A 20,630-nucleotide genomic window follows, 5' to 3' on the forward strand; every position below is an offset into this window, starting at 1 on the left:
GCCCCTTCCCCAAACAGCTTATGAATTCATATGGAAATCTGCAGATGCACTAGAGATTATTTTAAAGAGATAAAAAGTACCAAAAAAAAATTGAAGGTCAGGACTGTGGGTGAGTAACATAGGTATGTCTGAAATGAACCCTGCTCCTGACAGAGAACTGGAATGCCTGAAAAAGGTATATTCTGTTTAATAAAATCTTTTTTAAAGATAGAACTATCCATAGTGTACTGTTGCTATCATTATACAATTCTGATGTTGCTTATTTCCCTACAAACTGTATTAGAAGCTTTGTTCAACTACCGAGTTCTACAGCATAACTTTTTATCTTTCTTTTTATCTAATCGTCCAGGGATGCCCAGCAGATGGATATAACCAAGGGTATGGTGCAAAAGGTGATCCTGGATTGCCAGGAATGCCTGGACGTCAGGTAATTCAGTATTAATTCAGACTGTGACTTATAGATAGATAGATAGATAGATATAAAAATAATCTATATATGTAAAACACATTATACATAATGTGTGTGTGTATATATTAACATTATTTTTATATTCTATATAATTTCAATATATTAGATACTTTATATAGATATAGTATTTTTTACAATTATCTCACTAACTTCTAAACCAGAAAATAATTCTGTGTCTTTAAAAAATTCTTAACTTTATATAATCTAATTACTACAATATATTAAAAGTCTTTTCTTCTGACTTTACAAAACAGAGTACACCAAGATAATAGTAATTAATTTTGCTATCAGAACCAATAGTGTCCATTATGTGTTAGTAAAGTGAGATAGGGAAGTCAGGTTGCAGACAAACAACAATACTTAGAAATGGAGAAAAACTGGTCATAGATTTAGGGGTTCACCCCTACATATAGAATAGAATAGAACAGAACAGTTGGAAGGGACCTACAATGACCATCTAGTCCAACTGCAGAAATTCCCCATGAAGTGAGATTGAACAGATTAGCCCATCTTAACATCTAGAGTACTAATAAAGGACAGTATGATCCATATTTTAAAAACTGAGATTAACAGAAGGCAGAGCAGACGTTTCTTTTGGCTGTTACAATAAATGGAGGACATTAAATTTAAAGGAAAATAAAAATTTTTAATTTTCCATTTCTTTGAAAATGAAGCTTTAAAGTATAGAATTTATTGCATAGAATATTTGAAAGATTAAAGGCTTATTAGGGCTAGCAATAGGACTATATAGGTTATGAGAATGCCCACAGTTAAACAGGACATACATCCTCACTTGAGTAGTTTAGTTTTAGAACAGGTATGTTTTCTTATCTTTCAAAACATATGCCAACCAATGACACAGCGAGGAGGAATTATACTTCTGTGTTATCCTGAGACATGAAAAGGAAATCCAGAGACATCCTCTGTTTGTTATTCAGTTCAATAAACTTAGCGTTGTGGTTTGCTCATAATCTTGCCAGGAGATTTATTCCTGTTTCTTTTTTAATATGCAGGGTGTCCAGGGTGCTCAAGGATATCCTGGGGAACTTGGACCTCAGGGCCCTCCAGGAGCTTCAGTGAGTATGAACTTATGTCTCACTTGTTACTTTAACCTTTGGTTTTCCCAGAAACCTGGGGAATTACACAAATACAAGTACCTGACTCTCCCAGACTTGTTTGAGGTCTAGAGACATGTGTATGTGAAATCTATATTCTCCTGCACACATCTGATTTTCTTTTTTCAGTTTCTTTTGATTATTTTTATGCATTATAATTTCCATATTTTCAGAGGCATCCTTGTCCATGTAGGCATAAATTTTAATTTTCAAATAATTACCCGTAAATTCACTTTAAATACTAATGTGTATAACTGTAAGAGAGATTTATATGTTTCCAGCTAGACTGTAGACATTGTGTCACCCACTCACAACAAATTGTGGTTTTAAAGGTGGAAGAAAGAATAAAAATGGTGATATAACTCACGTGTAAATTGGGTACTTCAAAACACCTATATTGGGGCTGAAGATTGTAATTTTTTAAATTAAGGAATTTTTTTTTCCTTTTTTGTAGGGCATGCCAGGGAAAGCAGGACCTCCCGGACCTAAGGTAGTCTTAGATTGGTAATAAAAATGAAAACTTCCTATTATGTGTAACATCAATGAACTCATTTTATAGGTGTTTTTAAAATAAAAAAAAATAACATTTGGGGATTTTTTTACAGGGTCTTATGGGACTGAAAGTAATAGGAACCAAAGGAAGAAAGGTAATTGTATAAAATGCTTAAAACATTTTTAAGGTTTTGTTTCTGTTTTCTGCTTTTTCTGATATACTATGGTGAAATGTTTGGGGAGTTACGTACTGTGAAATAAAAATTTTCAGTATATATGTGGACGTCTTTTCTTGGAAGATGGAAACATGGCAATCAATATATAAGGACAAACTGTTTTTACATAAGAGACAATGATATAAACTTCCTCACAGAAGGGTAGAAACCTAAGAGGAGCCAGTAGTTGATATTTACTAACACATAGCATTAAATTCATTTATGTATCACTTGCACAGTGTTCCTAAATGCTTATCTAAGCATGTAAACATTGGTAAATATATAGAATCTGTAGACTCACAACTTCTTACGGCCAACATCTTTTCAGTGCCAGCCTTTATGATGCTAGAAAACTTCTCAGATTTTGAATAAAAATTGGATGACTTGTCGCCCATGTTCTTACTTTGTATCTCATATAATTGACATTAAGCTAGAAATGACTACAAATACATATATTGTCTCTCAGAACTTCAGCCTGCAGTTGGAGGACCAGTGTAGTCAGTCTGAATGTCCTTACAGGATCCTTTCAAGAACTTGGGGCATCTCAGTTATGCTAACTGACCTGCACAGATTCAGCTGTGAACTGAAACAGCACTATCTGACAGTGGGACTGGTTTTAACTTTGTAACTACTATCAGGAATGTGCTAGAAGTTTCCTGGAAAAATTTCTGTAAATAGAATTGATTATTCATTAGCATTAGCTCAGGTGACCATGGAGCATCTTGCTTCCTTATGAAAGAGTGATGCATTCTGTGCCATTATGCTGCAAGTGCACTCAAGGGCATTCCACTGGTTTAAAATCACTGGAAATTATGGATGTTGTTTTGTTGAGCTCCACAGGAAAGATCACATTTAGAACTTTCCCTGTTCTAAAAGATCCTTAATGAAAAAGTGTACTGCAATATTAATGTTTTTGGTGAAGGACACATGAAAGCTAATTTTATCTATTCAGCGCTATGTTACAGTCATCTCTCTGTAATACACAGACTGCAGTTTTGAGGATGTCACCAAAGACAGTTCATGTATTTTATTGGTTGACTTAATCAAATTGAGAGAAAAATGATAATCAACGAGATATTTTTATTTGATTTAGAGTTAAAATGGTTGTGTAACTTCTAAATAAATAGTATGAAAAATTGAAGCTAATTCTAGATACTTTAACAGAAATCAGCATATGTGTTTTTATATTTCTCAGCTAGGAGAAGGTTGTCATAGTAGTCTTAAGTCTTACATATACCTTTTTTATTGGAAGATAAATAGCAAGCAAAAAGAAATGTAAACTGTGTTAACAGCTAAGTGTAATGACAGAAAAATTTTCACTATGTCAAAAGTATAGCGATAGTAATTTGAAACACTAAAAACACACTGCTTGTAATTGCTCTATTTTTCTTTTTTCTTTCAAGGGTGACACTGGGTTAACTGGACCCCCTGGACCACCAGGAACTGTTATTGTGACATTAAGTGGACCAGACAACATGACGGTAGTAAAATTGTTAAACATCACGTTCAGATAAGCCATTTTATTAGGTTTTACTTTGAGAGGACATTTTCATCTTCGTTGTTCCAAAAACATTTCCTAACATTTTTCATACTTGTTTAATTAGATACTAAGCTCTTCTTAGAGTGTGTCTGTACAGCCAGCTCAGCTGAGGCCTGTGTATTCACATGCACACCTGCACAATGCCAGTGGAATGCTAAATGCTTCTTAGTAACCCACCTGCTGTGGATCTCTGAGTACATGAAAAGTAAATCACTTTTAGCTTCACCAAATCAACATGGATTTTCTGAATAGCTATCAAAGCCACAGCTGTGTTGACCTCTGGGCCTTGTCACTGAAAATATCAGGACTCTGAGCTACCAGAGTTTCACAAAAGCTTACAACATGTTCATGTACATTTCATAGTTCATTTTCTCATTGTTTTTACTGGAAAACGAGTAATCATGGAAAGTGTTGGGAAAACAATGAGTATTGGAGAAAGGAAACACTCTGATTCAGTTTTCATTTTAAATATTGCTTTGTGAATTAAAATTCTTGCATTTTGTCCTTATATAGAACTTAAACAGCAGTAATTGATACACTGTTTTAAGTCTTCACATATTAACAGAACAAGTCTTCAACCTGTCCTTGACTCTGTTTTCCTTATTTAATTTGCATCTAATCCATGGAGTTATCAAAACTCCCTCTTCATTATGTGCTAAAATAAAAAGTGAATTTTACATCAAGACTGTATTGAGGGAAGAGAAAGATTGCAGAAGCAAGGTTCAGCTTTTAGGCACAGCAGCTCTTCCCTGTTTAAATCAAATATGGACCACCTGGAGCACTTCCCAGTCACAGCTGTGTCAGTTTATCATGGGGGAATGGCAATTTTTCAGAGACATTGGGCATTAAGGTTTAAAAACCCCTCAAAACTCCTTATGTAAATAGTTTGGGGCATAAGTCTAACCAGGTAATAATTAGGCAGTCCATAAACTTTGGCTTTACAATGACCTTAGGATGTGGCCCAATACATAATAGTACTACACAGCAGGGTAGTCTAATCTTGAGCCCACAGAGGCAAGGATCATGTGGGTAGCCACTGCATTTACATATTGGAGGTAACTGTAGCTCCAGTGAAGCAACTAAGGTTTATTTGTTTTTCACTTGCAATTTGTTGCTGTTTCTGGGGATATTTACTCCAGTACCCTTGCATGCAATTACAGGTAGGTCCTTTTGAACTTGCTATGTTCAGAAATATGTGCAGAGCCAGTTTATTTTTCAAACATCATAGACTTAGGCAGGAGCGCTGATATGAAGTTTCTGTTTCTTTTAGTCATTTAAGTAGAATCATCTCTGCTTGAAGAAGCTTGCTGGTAACATAAGGATTTCCTCTTTGTAAAATTGAGTGTTATGGTAAGCACAGGAAAATCCAAGAGACCGTATTAATCTTTAATTTTCTGTGTAATAGGACTTGAAAGGAGAGAAAGGAGAAAAAGGATCAAGAGGTCTTCCAGGGCCAATGGGGTTTACAGTAAGTGACCAGAAGTAAATCCCTTAAATCTAGTTGTTCAGGCAGCATCACCTAGTAAATGCTACTCTTCAGAGTCCAGTATTTACACTACTTATTCCAACCTTTAATGAATAGAATAGAATAGAATACTTATTAATAGCATTCTAACTGTACTTTATACTTTCTTTTAAAGATAACAAAATTATAAAAGAGATATTTAATTTAGAAAATGTGACTCTCAAAATATGTGTATCTTGAGGGTGGTTTTGTTACAGGGGCCAGTTGGTGATTCTCAGAGTGAAAAGGGGGACCGAGGAGAACCTGGAGCACAGGTATGTGCAAACAATTGAATACACATATGTTAGTCTTTCCTGAAAAGCAGTTTTGCACTAGTGTTGCTCTCCAGTTTTTGTTTCAATGCCACTTAAAGCAAATTTTCTTAGGTTCAAAAGCTCTTTCATCTAGTAAACCAGACTAGAGAGCTGAAAGTCAGACGACTGTTGTTGTAGGCTCACATACCATGAGTACATGAAGTGAAGGTCAGTTGATGGTGGATGCACTTCTATTTGTTTTGCTGTAAAGGTTCTACTGTTGAAACTTAGTAAAAAAAAAAAAAAAGTGCTCTTCTGAACACATACTGGCTTTATAGCGCCAGTGTATATGTAGAAGAGGATTAAAAATGTTGAGTTTACTTAAGGCAGCTGACTTTAATTAGTATGCTCAACCAAGCAGGTATGTGGAGACATGAAGAAAGTTGTCATAAGAGAGTTATTCTCTTAACAGGATAATATGTTACATAATTTTATGGCTGCATGAGAAAAAATCATATGTTTATTTTAAAAAGCATACACATTAAAATATATACTCATTACTTGAGTATATCTATATTTTGAAGAGAATTAAATAGAAAGGTACCACGATGCATTCAAATGGCTTTCAAACCTTCAGATAAGAACTAATCAATGAAAGATGCAGGTTCTTACTAACTGAAACTGTATGAATTCATAACAGTTTACCAATATGTAATTAGGGGAGAACCCTAAAATATCCAAATAAATCAAAATGTTTTATGACATTTTCTGAACAAAAGACTTTGATTCCAAATACATTTTGGAAGCAATATTAAGAAAAATAATTTTCAAATTAAATATTTCATTCAGTTCAAACATACATATATTGAAACTTTTCCCATACTTCTTGTGGTTGCAATACATTTTATTCCACAAGGAAAGGTGGCAAGACAAGACCAGTACTACCTATACATTGCTCTTTCTTCAATTGTATAGTGCTATAACAATGATGGTGCTGTAGAGCAACTTGATTGTTATTTTTATTATTCCTATACATTATGAAAATTTTAACTTCTATTTGAGTTACTGGTGTAAAGTACTAAAAGTTCTTGCTATTCAATGTGTGTTATTCTTCCTCCATCTTCTGTGTTTCTTCCTTACTATGTCTTCTGTTTGCAAAAGCTCTGTCCTGTCATGCAGTATTTTTTAGAACTCTTAATTCACCTCTCCTTTCCTTCTTTGTAGAGGAAGTAGTAGGGCACCCTTGCTTTTATGCCTATTGACCTTGAAGAATGCTAAGGAAATACAAATAGTGTTAAGACATTGATTGACTGGCTATTCTAAAATGAAAACAAAATGTTTCCTTTTGCTATTGAAATTACATCAGTGAGCACAAAATATCAAATGGCTCTGGATTTTATATTCTAGAAAAAATGATTATTTTGTGCAAGTGAGTTTTGAGCCTGTGACGACATCATTCCAGCTCCCCTTCTCTTTCAGAAGATCACCTTTGGTTAAGTTCTGCTATCTTTTGAGTATTGCTGTTTTTTCTGATGCATACACTGTAATTCATGGTCTGGTCATCTTTTTCAAAACTATTTTAGGTTTAATTGATTTATTCTGTGCAAAACAAATTTCTAAAATGGACTTTCTCCCCTGTTGTTCTGAGCGTATAATCTTCCACCCCACTTTTATCTTACCACTACCTTCCTGCTGTGGATTTTAATGAACCAGGTTTTCCTTTTTCATTTCTGCCTTCAAGGTGGCAAGTAAGGTATCCATATTCAGAATTATGGTTTCATTTCATTCTGTTTCTCTCCCCATTTTCCCCCCTTCTGTCCCTTCCTTTTGTCTTTTTTTGTTGTTGTTATGAATTGCTTAACATGTATTGTTGCCACACTAGATGCCAGGACCCCAGCAGAAAGCTGCCTAATGTGCTGTGTGCCATAAAAAACAGTAGATACTTCTGGCATGCTGCCTCCTTCTACTTTCTCTTTTCCATCTACTGCCCTACTTCCAATACGTTTGAAGTGTACTCCCTATTCTTTTTCATTAAATAATTTCTCTTCAAGTCATCTCTTAATGCCGTTTCCTGTAAGAAAAAGCTTTCTTCATTATCTTTCCATGCTTATCATTAGAAGGGTTGCTAGCTGCTGTATTGTTTCATCGTTTGTCTTGGGTCTGCAAGGACCTGATTTTGCACCAGTCTTTCTGCACTTGGCTGGCATTTTGTGCTAGTCAAGTGTCTGCCTCAACTAATCCTCCACAGGAGGAGGAATGTCCAGGGAATATTTTACTCCTGGTTTTGTAGAGTTTTATGAACATTAGTTATGATTAGAAATAATGAACATTTTAAAAATAACCTTAATGGCTTTTCAAAATTTATAAAGACCTAAAATACAGTTACATGCACAGCATTTAGTTGTTACGCTCTTTGAATGCAGTGACGCCTCTTTTGATCTTCTTAATTTTTTTAATTTTATTTTATGTTTTTCCTTTGTAGGGTAGACCTGGAAAAGAAGGTGCCCCAGGTCCACCTGGCTTACCGGTAATGAAGGAAGCCTTCTAAACACTTTCTGATTAATAGTCATCTGTTTATCACGGTCATATCTTCCTGTCACAGCTTTTTCCCATTGCAGAATGTGTTTGAAAATGTTGATTTGATTTGCATAGACTGTGAAACATTTCCTTTCACACAGCTGGCCTTGGGACATACCATGTCCTCATAGATTTATGCAGGAGAGAGAGGCTCAGTTAATAGATGTTGTCTCTTCTGTGTAAAATAAAAAGACCTGTTGCTTGCTGCTGACTATCTAATGAGTTTGAGACACAGTCCAAGTTATGCAAAATTAATTCTACTGAGTTTAATTCTGGTTAGTCACATTGAAATTTTTTCAAAAGTTATACCTTCACTTCAGCATAAATCAAGAAGCAAAATGAATAATTTTTAATAACTAGAATCAAAGACAATCTTTTACAAAGAAAAGCTATTGTCAAGGTCACAGCTGCCTTGGCCTGAAACAAGACAACTGGTAGATATTAAAACTGTCATCTTGTCATAATATAATTCTTAAAATATGCCATTTTATAAACAAAATGATCTTGTTTGTGTACTAATTTAAAAGCTACAGTTGTTAAAATGTATTTGGAATACTGTATTCAATTGGTTAAACATAAAAGCATATATATTTACTTCACTTCCTCTTTAATGACATCATTAGGGTCACAGTGACCTTACAAATACCTTATCAAAATTCTTATTGTCAGAATAGCCCATTTCACATATATCTTACTAAAACATCATCTTCATCATGCCAAAACAACCTTCACAGACAGTCTAAACACATTCCAGTCTGACAAAGAACGTGGAATGACAGACCACAAAGCTCTACTGCCTCAGCTAACAGAAAGAAAACTTTCTGTCATGACAAAGACATGTCATTGGTCTGCTCCCATTTCAACTTTACTAACTAGCAGTGCATTCAACTCCACAAGCCTCTGAGAAGTCCCTTTTCCTTGCATGTATACACTTGCAGAAAGCCTTAGCAACAGTCTGCACTATTTTCCCTCCTGGTCTTGCTGACACCTCTTGAGATCAGCACCATCATGCAGACTGACCAAGTTCTGGGAGAGGGAGTTGCTGAATGTGAGTCTCACATTGTGTTCAGTTTCTCCCCTTTCAGAAATAGTATTTTGCAGAGGGAGAACAAACCAGAGCCTCCTACACTTGTGCTATCCAGAGCAGCTCTACTTTGGGATTGGTGGAGTGTGCCGTTATAAAGGCAGGTTTGGATGAGAGACCTGTGTTATTTCCCACAGACATGGAACTGTACCCCAAACTGAGTCTTCTTCCCCTGAGCAAGTCACATTCACCTTGCCATCGCCATGAAAGATTAAAGCTTTCCATTTTAGATCTTATCGATGACAATGCTAAAAGATTAATGCTCATAAAATTGTCTACTGTCATCTGCAGGGACAAAAGGGTGAACAGGGCAAACCAGGACTGGCTGGCAGGCAAGGAGCTAAGGTATTGTCTAATGGTTTTGTTGTTGCTTTTGAGGATGAGGATAAGGTATGTTTTGGGATTAATATATCGTTTTATTTATCACTGTATATACAATATGTTTTACTTCACCTAAAAGATGACAAGTAATGATATCATGGAATAGGCGATGGATCAGCTGAAATAGATCATGTTTTTGAACTGGTGTCCATCTACGCCTGCTGATGTGTTCCTGTAGTTTTTGGTGTATGTGGCTGAATAGTTGTGTAGGGAGCAGAGATGGGGGTGGTGAAGGACTGGTCAGGAGCAGTTCTTTTTTAATGTTATAAGCAATGTACTGAAGTAACAGTGGGTACCAAATGTCATGTCATATATTATTTTTAATAAACAAACCCATCTCTGTCCTCTGATGAAGGGGGTGAAAGGAAACACTGGTCCACCTGGAGCTTGTGGTCGAGTAAGTGTAAATTATCTTCATCATACCATTTTTCCAAACCATTAGAATAAGAATAAGCCAAACTGACTGTATGAGGCAATAACAGATGTCCTGTGATGCTCTAATTGAGGCATGGCTTTCTCAAAGTACTGATGTTGCTGGAAGTGTCACAGAGATAGCATCTTCCTTCATGTAGAGCTGGATGCATGATCAGGGCCTAGTCAGGCCTCACTCAGTTCCAGCAATTTTGTTAGGAAATGGGACTGTACAGAACAGGAGTAAAATTCACAGGAGTTAATTTTTAAACCAATCTCTAATCAGTTCCAGAACAGGTGGTGTTAATTTTAAAATCCAAAGAAGACTGTATAAAGACAGCATGAGATGCTATGAGTACAATTTCTCTGTCTAGTCATGCTGTCTCACTAGTGGCTTTCTTAAAGGCCCCATGCACACCTAATGGAAACCTTCTGCCCAAATTGTTCAAAAGAAATAACTGTAAAAAGCTAAATCATTTGTGATATTAACAGAGTACTAAAAAACCACTGCTTTTCAAAAAATCAATAGGAGAAAAGTAAAAATTTTGAATTTTAATTTTAAGCAGATTTTATTCCTTTTAAAATTGGTGCATTAGTAGTCCATTTAAATTTCAGTGTGCTGTTTATATATCAAGGCACAATACTTTATTATAATATAATGATTTGCTAGTAATGGTGCCCATGCAAAATAATCCTGAGAAGAGCAAAAATTTGTAGTTATAAATAAATAGTTAGAGCAAATTGCATTTTGATTTTTGCCTGTCATTCATAGAAACTTTGAAACATCATGATATTAAACTGTAATAAATTAAGTATTAAATTTTATAGGAATGACTGTTTAATGCACATGTGATTTAAGTAGTTGATTTTTGTCTGTTTTCATGTATGATTATTTAAAAGAGCAGTCGAGATATAGCTGATGCTGCTTCGAGCCAATGGAATAGACTAAGTGATTCCTAGAGGTTTCTTTCAAGAATATTTTCTATTTCATGCTACCATAATATTCGTGATTGGGTCTCCAATTTATACCATGCCTGTATAATTGCATCTGCAGGCAGAGGAGTTCTCTGGGAGTTGAGGAATTGGGCCAAAATCCCAGCCCCATCTATTTGTACAGGTCTCTTGGCATTATCTGTGTATAACAATTATAATTTCATTTCTGGCTGCTTGTAATAATTACCATGTGATTAGAAAGGTCTCATGGTGTCACAACATCAAAATTATGAATGAGATCATAACATTGTTCTAACCAAATGTTCAATATGAGGCACTGTGCTTCTCTCTTCATTCTTACTATTCTTTCTTTTCTTACTATCTTTCTCTTAAGACAGAGTATTATGATAATGTGGTTGGTGAAAAAGGAGATGAAGGACCCCCTGGGCCTCCAGGACCAAAAGGTCAACGTGGCATGCCTGGTGAGTGGGACATCAAAACTAGAATCCTTTAGCAAGAGCTGTCCATTCAAAGGGCTTGTTGCAGGCTAGGTTTTTGAGCTCCCAGCAACCTGCTTCTGCCTTGACAAGAGTATTTCCAAATTACTCCCATCAAATTGCAGAATTGAAATGTATCCTGAGACTTTGATATATGGCTGTATTTCCTCTTAAAAATAATGAAGGTGGCACACTTCTTTGCACAGATAATTGAGTTGAGCACCTAAGCTCACTGACATCCTGCCTCATGACCTTGGTGGACTGCCGCATCAGCACATTATTTGTATATGCCATAGACAAACCGTCAGGGCTGTAAGTCTCCTGTTCTGGTCATGCACTTTTTTTTTTTTCTCTCTCTCTCTTTTTTTTTTTTTTGGTAGCTTTCATAGTTTGTTTTATGCCATTTTTATTGCCTATCATTCCAAAATAATAAAGATCTGCAAGTTTTTATTTTGTTTATTTTGGCCATGCTGTAAAATTAAAATGTCCTGATTTATTATTTGGGCTCTCTTACAATATAACAAGGACTTGTGGGCTGAACTCTGAGGCAGCATCTTGTAGGCTCTATCTCATACTTATCCAGCAAGTCCTTGCCTTCTGTGTTTTGATGTTCTAGTTTTACAAATATTTATGTATCCAAGTGATTGTGTTGCATTCAGTGAATACTCTTGGTTGTTATAAATCTACTTACATACTTCCAAGGGATGACAACAGGGAAGTTGAGCCTTGCAAAGGTATTAATGCATTGTTAAGAGGTGGTATATTTACTAGACCAAATAATAGTGGCAAAAAGAAGCAAGTTTGCAGGCCTGTAAGTTGTTCTCAAGTAATTGAGTGCATCCCTACCTAAGATAAATGCAGTGGATCCTATTCCTACCTGTTATAAATATCCATATCTTGCCAGATTTCAGTGAGAATTGTCAGTATGCAACAGTTGCACAAGTAGGACATGCCTACTCAGGCAAAACCAAATTCTTAAAAGATAAAATAAGCTTAAAATGCAGAAGCCCAAAGTTTGCAGTCAGTATTAATGAGTAGTGACTGCAAAGTATACAGTGGTTTAACTCAAGTTCTAAATACATTGCTTTTGCAGGGCCACAGGGTCCTCCCGGAGATGCTGGTAGACCAGGTACGTGTAATGGTCCAGTACCAACAATAAAATACGTTGTTCTTTTTGCCCATTATACTGAATCAGCTTTGCGAAATCTTAACTTCAGATGACTTTAAACATATCTCTAAGTGGTAAAAAATTGTCACCCAAAAGCTTTGATGGGCCAAGTATTTAAACAGAGGTTAAAGATCATTTTTAAATGTCTTTACCTTGTCATTGTGATTATTTAATATATTGCAAGATAAAGATTTGTGGGATGAACTCGGTATGTTTTTCCTCTCACTCATCCATTGAATACTTACTTTGCTTTGAAATTCCATTTCTTTAACTTCATTTTTGTATTTTTTCCTCTTCGGTTAGGTGTGTCAAGACCTGGTCTGAGAGGTCCCCCAGGATTTCCTGGGCCAAAAGGAACAAAAGGAGAGAAAGGTCAAACTGGCTTGTGTATCGTAGGCCCTCCAGGACTACCTGGTATTACTGGCAGACCTGGTTCTGTTGGATTACCAGGTCCTCCAGGAGAACCAGGTGACATTTCAGTACTGTATATATAATGAACAAGAACAAATCCAGAGTCATTTCAGTATCTAATGTATAAGACCATATAAATACATTACTTATAGAGTATATTTTGAGTAATATGGTTGAATAGAATTTCTATTTGGAAATTTTGTTTTAGGATATTAATGAAGCGAAGGTCTACGCTCCATTGCTAATGAGATTCTGTGGAGAAGATACAGTGACTTCCCAGTATAAAGATTTCTCCCTTTTTGTATAACTGTGACTATAAAAATCTGTTATGTAAAACCAGGAAAGACTAATGAGACAAAATCTGTTCTTAAAATTAATTCTTCCAAAAGTTGTAGTAAATCTGTAAAACTAAATTCAGAATGGACTAATCTGAAAGCTAGAGAAATTGCTTGCCTCCAGAGGTCTTAGTAGGCCTTAGAGCAGGTTTGAAGTTCTGGCAGCATGAAAATAAAGCAGTAACAGTTTATAAAACTTCTAGAAAATGTATTAACTAGGAATACTTCTTTAACTAGGAGTACCAACAGCATCATGTTTCTTTTATATGTGGTATGGCCAGAACAAGTCTTTCTGAACCAATACCAATGTAGTGCTTGTCTTTTCTTTCTCTTTGAAAAATATATCTATCCCCCAAATATATTACCTTAGGAAGAGCTCAATGCATGTTCCGTTTTTCCAAAGTAATAGTAAATACAGCAGAATAATTCTGTCAAAGATACATGAGCAGTATTAACAATTTAGGATTAAAAGAAAAGTTTCCTTTCCATTCCTGGTAAAAGAAAAAATTATGTTTCTGTTGATTCAAATAAAATGGAAATACTTTCCCCAGAATGGACTATACTTTTTAAAGGCTAGACAGATGGATCCAACAGTCTGCTGAGATTTACTTTGGCATTACCATATTTATCCTCAAGTACTTCCAGTTACAGGTGTTTTGGATTTGTCCAGATAGTTCTATCTTTTAAATGAATCATAGAATCATAGAATATCTCAAGTTGGAAGGGACCCATAAGGATCAGAATACTGTCTCCAGCTCATCCCTGCAATTTTTTTCTCTCTTAGCAAATAGAGAATTGTCTGAATAATCTGCTGATGCAATGGTGCCATGCTCATTTCATTAACAGGTAGAGTAACATTTAAAACAGGCCTACCAGGACTTCCTGGAGAGCCAGGGTGTACAGGACCTCCAGGACCTCCAGGAGATACTGGCATGAAAGGTCAGTTTCAGAAAACTGTCACTCAGAAGTAGATGGTACAATCCAGTAACCTTATCGGATCCTTATGAAATTTTGAATTTAATTTACCTCTTAAGCTATTTGATGAGTTCAGAGATTTAATAAAATTCATTAGGGAAAGCAAGATATCTTCCTCCCCCTACAGTAAGCAGCAGCTAAAAGAGCAGTGCATGTGCCACTGCTGCACACCAGTTGTACAGCACTGCAGCCAGGGTGTAGATCTTCACTGGGACAAACAATTATTACAGGTTGGTAGGGTTTTCATATTCTCCTGTTGTTATGTTTAACACTAACAGTTGTTCTCTGAGAGGAGGTTGCTTCTGCAAGTATCACCACAAGAGCTGCTGAATCTCTTTGCCACTTGCCAGTCATTAAAGTCACCCAGGCTGTTATGGAGCCATGTCAATTTGAAGCCTATGTCCCTTTCTTCTTTTGAGAGAATTTGGCTTATCAGTAGAGTGACTGTATCCAAATGGTTTACTAAAACTAGACTTGAAAAATCAAGATATTTAAACTGAATGTTCCTGCATTTTCAATGAAATGTAATCAGTTCTGACCACAGGTAATTTTGTACTGTGTTGGAAGTGATCTTCCAACAAAATTAAGGCTGTGTTCCTACTGTTCTCTGGCTAAAAAGTCTTAGCCATCCTCTATAATAAACTATGTAACACGTTAGTTAAGCTTGGGAATGACTTGCTGCGGAACAACTAATTATTTTCATTCTAGGTGATGAAGCTTGCATGTGTACTGATTGCAGCTATATTCCGGGAATACCTGGTCTTCCTGGTTCTCCTGGGCCACATGGCCAAGATGGCATGCCTGGTAAATTATCTTGTTGTTTCTAACAGGGTAGTAGGAAATGCCAATGATTTTGCTTTTAGCACGAGAATCAGGTATGGGCATGTCTGCAGCATGCAGTCCTTGAACTAGCCCTGAGGTTGTGATGGGTGTGAGAGCCTGATGCAGCTCCATCCACTGATATGAGCACAAGGCCTGAAAGAGGTGAAGTCAGAATGCTAATAGGCTTAGGTGGAGCCTGAAGCCAGGTCAGTCTATGATGATGCAGTCAATGTAACAAGCAGAAACATTCAATGCTGGGTGTGATTATCGGAGCTTGTCAAAATCCATGTCATTGTTTTCATTTTTGTTTACAAAATATGCTGTTTCTTTTGCAGGTAGAGAAGGAACAACGGGTCCAAAAGGTTCTCCGGGTTCTCCAGGAGCACCGGGGTTTCCAGGAGTTCAAGTAAGACTTGAGTTTTTCAGATTAGTTTTCAGATCCCACAAGAATTATTTCAGAGAAACCTCATGGCTGGTGTTACATACTGGGTGATCTCAACAGTTTTCTTTCTGTAGTAATGAATGTGTCTGCATGGGAGGCCTAGGTAGAGACTGTAACGTGGACATAGCTGACCTAGCTTTATGTGAGCCTCTTTTGCTCAGTGCAGCAAGAAGTTCAGCCCAGGCAGTGAGGCAGTGTGATTAACCTGTGCTGTATTTCATGATGGCTAGACTGCTTCTTCTGCCTGGTATGGGCAGTTTACAGTTAACTTGTGTTCATCTACATAATTCTATAATCATGGCAGTGGCTGTAAAGCATATATAGAGTTTTGTGTGCTGTGATCATCATCAGAGTTCTTACTTCTCTTGTTTCCAGCATACTCAGGACTTGCTAAAGCCCCAGCTGTGCAGAGAAGCTTGCTTCTCATAATACTCTCTTTAGAGGTGCAAAGGACATTCCCTCTTGGGAAACATTATGGAGGGGGAAGGCTGACACCTCCTGCCACAGACATACCACTTGGTTGTTCTAACTTGTGCCTGTAGTAGTAATTATTAGTGGGAAATTAGTCAGTGCTGTCCGATAAAAAAAGTCACGCACAAGTAGTCATTGTGGTGGTTGCCATACAGATGCAGAATGAAAGAGTCTGCTAACAGGTTTTTCCCAGAAGGTTCCCAAGAGTTTATGAGCCCAAGATCACTAGAGCCCAGTGTACTTTCAGCTTGTACTGGTTTTGGCTAGGATAGATTACACACTTTGTACCCTGAGGGCGGAAAGAAGGGAGAGAAGTTAACTATGAAGAGAGCCAACTGTGGCTGTTACAGTGTCCCTGGGGAGTTATTCCCATGTGAAGGAGAAATCTCTAATTAGATTTTAAGGCGCTTTCTTGTCCTGCTTTTTGTGCCGCCAAAGCACAACCAGTCTGATTCATTAAATGATCCTGCATTATTCCTGCATATAGTAGTACAAATGAAATGATAATCAGGGCCAAAAGGAGTAAAGGCAGGAGAACAAGAAAAAACAAAACAACAATTAAAAAAACCCCAAACAACAACAAAAAACCCAAAAAACCCTGTTCATTGAAGTGTGCCATTATAGTGAATAAAGATGAGAATAAAGAGAACCACTCTCAGGTATTTAAAAATTTCTTTATTTAATTTAAAAGGAGAAAGCTTGAAAACAGTTGACATATGTCTAGCACTGAAATTCTTTTGATTGCTTTCTTCCAGGGACCTCCAGGTTTTAGAGGAGATCAAGGACATAAAGGATCAAAAGGTGAGCCAGGATATGTGTATCCAGAAGGGCCAAAAGGTGAGCAAGGAGATCCAGGAGCCAGGGGAGACAGAGGAAGAAAAGGTTCAAGTGGATTTCCAGGAAGACCTGGCTCTAAAGGATCCAAGGGTTCTAAAGGTGAAGAGGTGGGTATGCATTGTTTGCAATTAATATAGAATTCATGAAAACCTAAGTCAATATTTATATCTTGTACAACAGTCTGTTTTATCTATTTAGATACTTTTACTGAATATCCTTTACCTGACTTGGGGGTGCTATGCTCAGCTATAGCAACCAATATGTATGAAAGAATGAGAGTAAATATTTTTATGTAATACCAGAGAGATGAGGCTAGTGTAGATACATGTTGCTGAAAAACCTTGGCAGTCTATTGTGGTGTTAGTTTGGATATTTATATTGGATATTAATATAAATTAATTTATATTAATATGATTTTTTAAAAAAGACAGTTTTCCTGACTACTTACAATGCTTAAAAGGAAATAATAATTCAAATAATTCCTGTTCAGTCTTTAGGAGTTAATCTTCAGTCAGGGCTGAGAGAAACCACAAAATCTGGGATTACTGACCATAAAACTAGAATCGTTAAGGCAGAGCTCTTTGTTCAGCAGAAACAAAAAGTAACAATTATTGTTGTGTTGTGTTGGCTGAGAAACTGTAAAAGTGATTAAGATACAACTCTCTAAACCTGACTTGACAGTATTTGAGGAGAATCAGAGCTGAGGGGTTTTTTTTTACCAAACCTGTTTTAAAAAGAAAAAAGTGTACAGTTTAATGCCACAGCGACTGAAAAATCAAGCTGTTGTATTTATTTGTACTATTTCACTCTTAATAGCCCTCTATTGGTAACTGTTGATATTAAAATGTAAATTCCTTTAATCACAAGTAAATCAGAGGAAAAATTCCTCTTAAATTAGCAGAGCTACTCTGTTGCTAAAGTAGTGCAAGACTATAGTCAGACAGAATCAAGCATTTTGTTATGAATGCAGGTGTGGAAAGCAAGTAATGCTTGGTATACACACGTGTAATCGTTAATAGGGATTGGCTGGTTCAAAAGGAGATAGAGGACTACCTGGATTGCCTGGCAGTCTTGGTATTCCTGGAGAGATGGGGCTTCCTGGACTGCCAGGATATGGACCACCAGGAATAAGAGGTTTCAAAGGCTCTAAAGGAATACCTGGTCCACCTGGATTACCTGGAGAAGCTGGTTTGTAACTTCCTATTTTACCATATTTTACCTACGTTAAAGAGCACTTGATTGAAATTGCAGAGATAGATTGAAGTCAAAGACATAATTCATGAAACATAGGAAGTTTTTCTTGGGATGAGAATTCCACAGTGTTGTTCCAACTTTTGTCCCACTGGAGATAATAGCAAAAGTCTTAGGGTCATGAGATAATTGAGGTTGGAAGGGACCCTATGAGGTCTTTAGCCCAAACTCCTGCTCAGAGCAGGGTCACGTATGAGATCAGACCAAGTTACTCAAGGCTTTATCCAGTTGGGCCTTGAAAACCTTCAAGGACCAAGTTAGCACATCATCTCTGGGCAACCTGTTCCAGTGCTTGACTATCCTCATCATGAAAAAAAAAAGTCTTTAAATATGTACCCAGTCATCATCATCAGTGTAGGCTAAGTCATCAGGGAAAAATATGAAGGAGTTAATCATTTCTGAGTGCTGAAAACATACCAGTGTATATATTTGTAGGCAAGCATAATCTGGAAGAACTCAGAGTTGGACAGCAGATATAGTCAAGGTTTCTTAAAGAGAATACGCATTAAATCTTTATGAAATGGAGTTGCAGATTAAGCATTTCTCAATTGCATCATTTTCCTGCTGACTTTGTGCTTCCTTTTCTGGGTCTCCAATATACTGCAGGAGGGCTGAGAAGAAGGCTGCAGGTGGTCTTGGTGTCAATAAAGTTCTTTTGCTTTATGATGCCAGGATCTGAAGGCTTTTCAAAGTCTGTTGGAGTTTCAGAAATATGGAAACTGTAGAAGACTGCATTTTTAACTGAGTAGATTGATCACTAATATTTTTAAATGCTTAAGATTATGTATTGCCAAACTATAAGCCTTTGTAATCTTTGATTATGTATTTGCTGAAGGTCTGAAAGGAGAGACCAGTAGGATAACTCCATTACCTGCGTTGCCAGGACCTCAAGGACCAGATGGTTTACCTGGACCCCCAGGAGTGCCTGGTGAGTACATCTGCACTAAATACAGTAAAAATCAGAGGTAATCCGATTGGGATTTCTCTCCTAGCTCTGGCCAGATAAAACTGTTGGGTTAATTTGAAATAAGTATAAAAAGGATTTCTGTGGTATGGAAACTATGGAATTAGCTGTAACATTCCTGTTCAAGAAAACTAGGGGAAGTGGATGTGAATAGGAAGGGCACACAGGGCCATGTCCATGGTGTGCAGTATGGCAGAGATTCCAAGCAGTCCTACACTAACGACTTGGTTCCTCCAAGAACCAGAAACATCTGGTGCACATGCCACAGCTTGTATATTCAGAAAGGCCCCTCTGGCATAATTTTGACAAAAGCCTATCCTAAATTATCCTGGGACTGTTGCAACCTTCAAAAGAGAAGGAACAAAATTAGATTAAAGCATTCTTAATCTTCCTGAAGCCCTTGGCTCTTCTCATGTTTTGCAGGGGCACAGTCAAAAAAGTAACTGTATGACTAAGTTTCCTGATTCCTTTTTGACGTGACTGTTACTAACCATTGTTCTAAGATAATAAGAACCTGAGTTTCCTTTTTCGGGTGGGTTTTGGGCTTGGGTTCTAGGTGGGATTTTTTTGGTTGCTGGTGTTTTAAATTTTGCAGACTTTTTGAATGCACTGAAGGACATTTTCGTGACGTTCAGGCTAACCGTAAGGTATCTTTGCTTTGGTTTTGTAGAACAATAGTCCTTAAAGCTGCCCTGAATAGCATAAGAAAATTTCTTGGCAGCTTTATGGTAGCTTCTGTTCTTATAGTTGCTTCTGTTCCAAGCCTCACCCCTATGATGTGTGTTTGTATATTCTCAACAAGTAGAAGATTTGTATCTGCATGCAGTTGTTCCTAGAAGTCTGGAGTTTGGGCAGACTGGATAAAAACTTAAGTCACAGACTCATGCCTGCTTTGATACTGTGAACACAATTACCATTTTAACTGTGAAAACCTGCTGTAGGAGAAATAGTGTCTAAGTTCTAATATAATCTACAGTGGTGTCCTAATTAATAATGATAAACTATAAAACACCTAATCTTACAAGTTGATGTTCTGTGGTAGGATACATCACAGTTTACTTATTTTCTTTGTACAGGTAGGGTTGGAGCAAGAGGTCAGCCAGGTGATTCAGGACATCCAGGGCCAACAGGTGACACAGGCTTTCCAGGGCTTGGATTTCCTGGAAACCCAGGTCCAAAAGGTAAAATACTCTTTTTGATCTTCTTCAAAAAAACCCCAAACCCCAAAAACATTACTATTTTTTTTTTAGTCCACATTAAAAACAATCAACAAGTAAAAAAAAAAAAATCAATGAACATTAGTCAATATGGCCTTCAGCCTTATAAATTGCAAATTTGAAACTTTTTGAAGTATTTCAGAGAATCGAGTATCAAAGCTGGCAGTAGGAAAATATTTTAAGACATTGATGCTTCCTGGAATACTGCCCAAACAGGTGCAGCTCATCTGGGTGCCACACTTACTTCAGATGGATTCTCTTTACC

At 36.8% G+C, this 20,630-nt stretch overlaps 1 protein-coding gene across 1 annotated transcript in view; it reads left to right on the forward strand.

Moving 5' to 3' along the window:
• The window catches only part of COL4A3 (collagen type IV alpha 3 chain), a 64,063-nt gene that overhangs the window by 21,278 nt on the left and 22,155 nt on the right, over positions 1–20,630 (forward strand). Inside the window, exons 10-29 of the mRNA XM_072868491.1 lie at positions 350–427; positions 1,483–1,545; positions 2,039–2,074; positions 2,190–2,231; positions 3,695–3,772; positions 5,237–5,299; positions 5,554–5,610; positions 8,072–8,116; positions 9,542–9,595; positions 9,987–10,028; positions 11,370–11,457; positions 12,566–12,601; positions 12,944–13,108; positions 14,233–14,325; positions 15,070–15,165; positions 15,519–15,589; positions 16,852–17,040; positions 17,953–18,121; positions 19,020–19,112; positions 20,225–20,329. Coding sequence (XP_072724592.1) covers positions 350–427; positions 1,483–1,545; positions 2,039–2,074; positions 2,190–2,231; positions 3,695–3,772; positions 5,237–5,299; positions 5,554–5,610; positions 8,072–8,116; positions 9,542–9,595; positions 9,987–10,028; positions 11,370–11,457; positions 12,566–12,601; positions 12,944–13,108; positions 14,233–14,325; positions 15,070–15,165; positions 15,519–15,589; positions 16,852–17,040; positions 17,953–18,121; positions 19,020–19,112; positions 20,225–20,329 — 1,663 coding nt within the window. The remainder of the gene's footprint in view (positions 1–349; positions 428–1,482; positions 1,546–2,038; positions 2,075–2,189; positions 2,232–3,694; positions 3,773–5,236; positions 5,300–5,553; positions 5,611–8,071; positions 8,117–9,541; positions 9,596–9,986; positions 10,029–11,369; positions 11,458–12,565; positions 12,602–12,943; positions 13,109–14,232; positions 14,326–15,069; positions 15,166–15,518; positions 15,590–16,851; positions 17,041–17,952; positions 18,122–19,019; positions 19,113–20,224; positions 20,330–20,630) is intronic.

The sequence above is a fragment of the Ciconia boyciana genome, chromosome 7 (genome assembly GCF_034638445.1).
Source record: "Ciconia boyciana chromosome 7, ASM3463844v1, whole genome shotgun sequence".
NCBI classification, from domain to species: Eukaryota; Metazoa; Chordata; class Aves; order Ciconiiformes; family Ciconiidae; genus Ciconia; species Ciconia boyciana.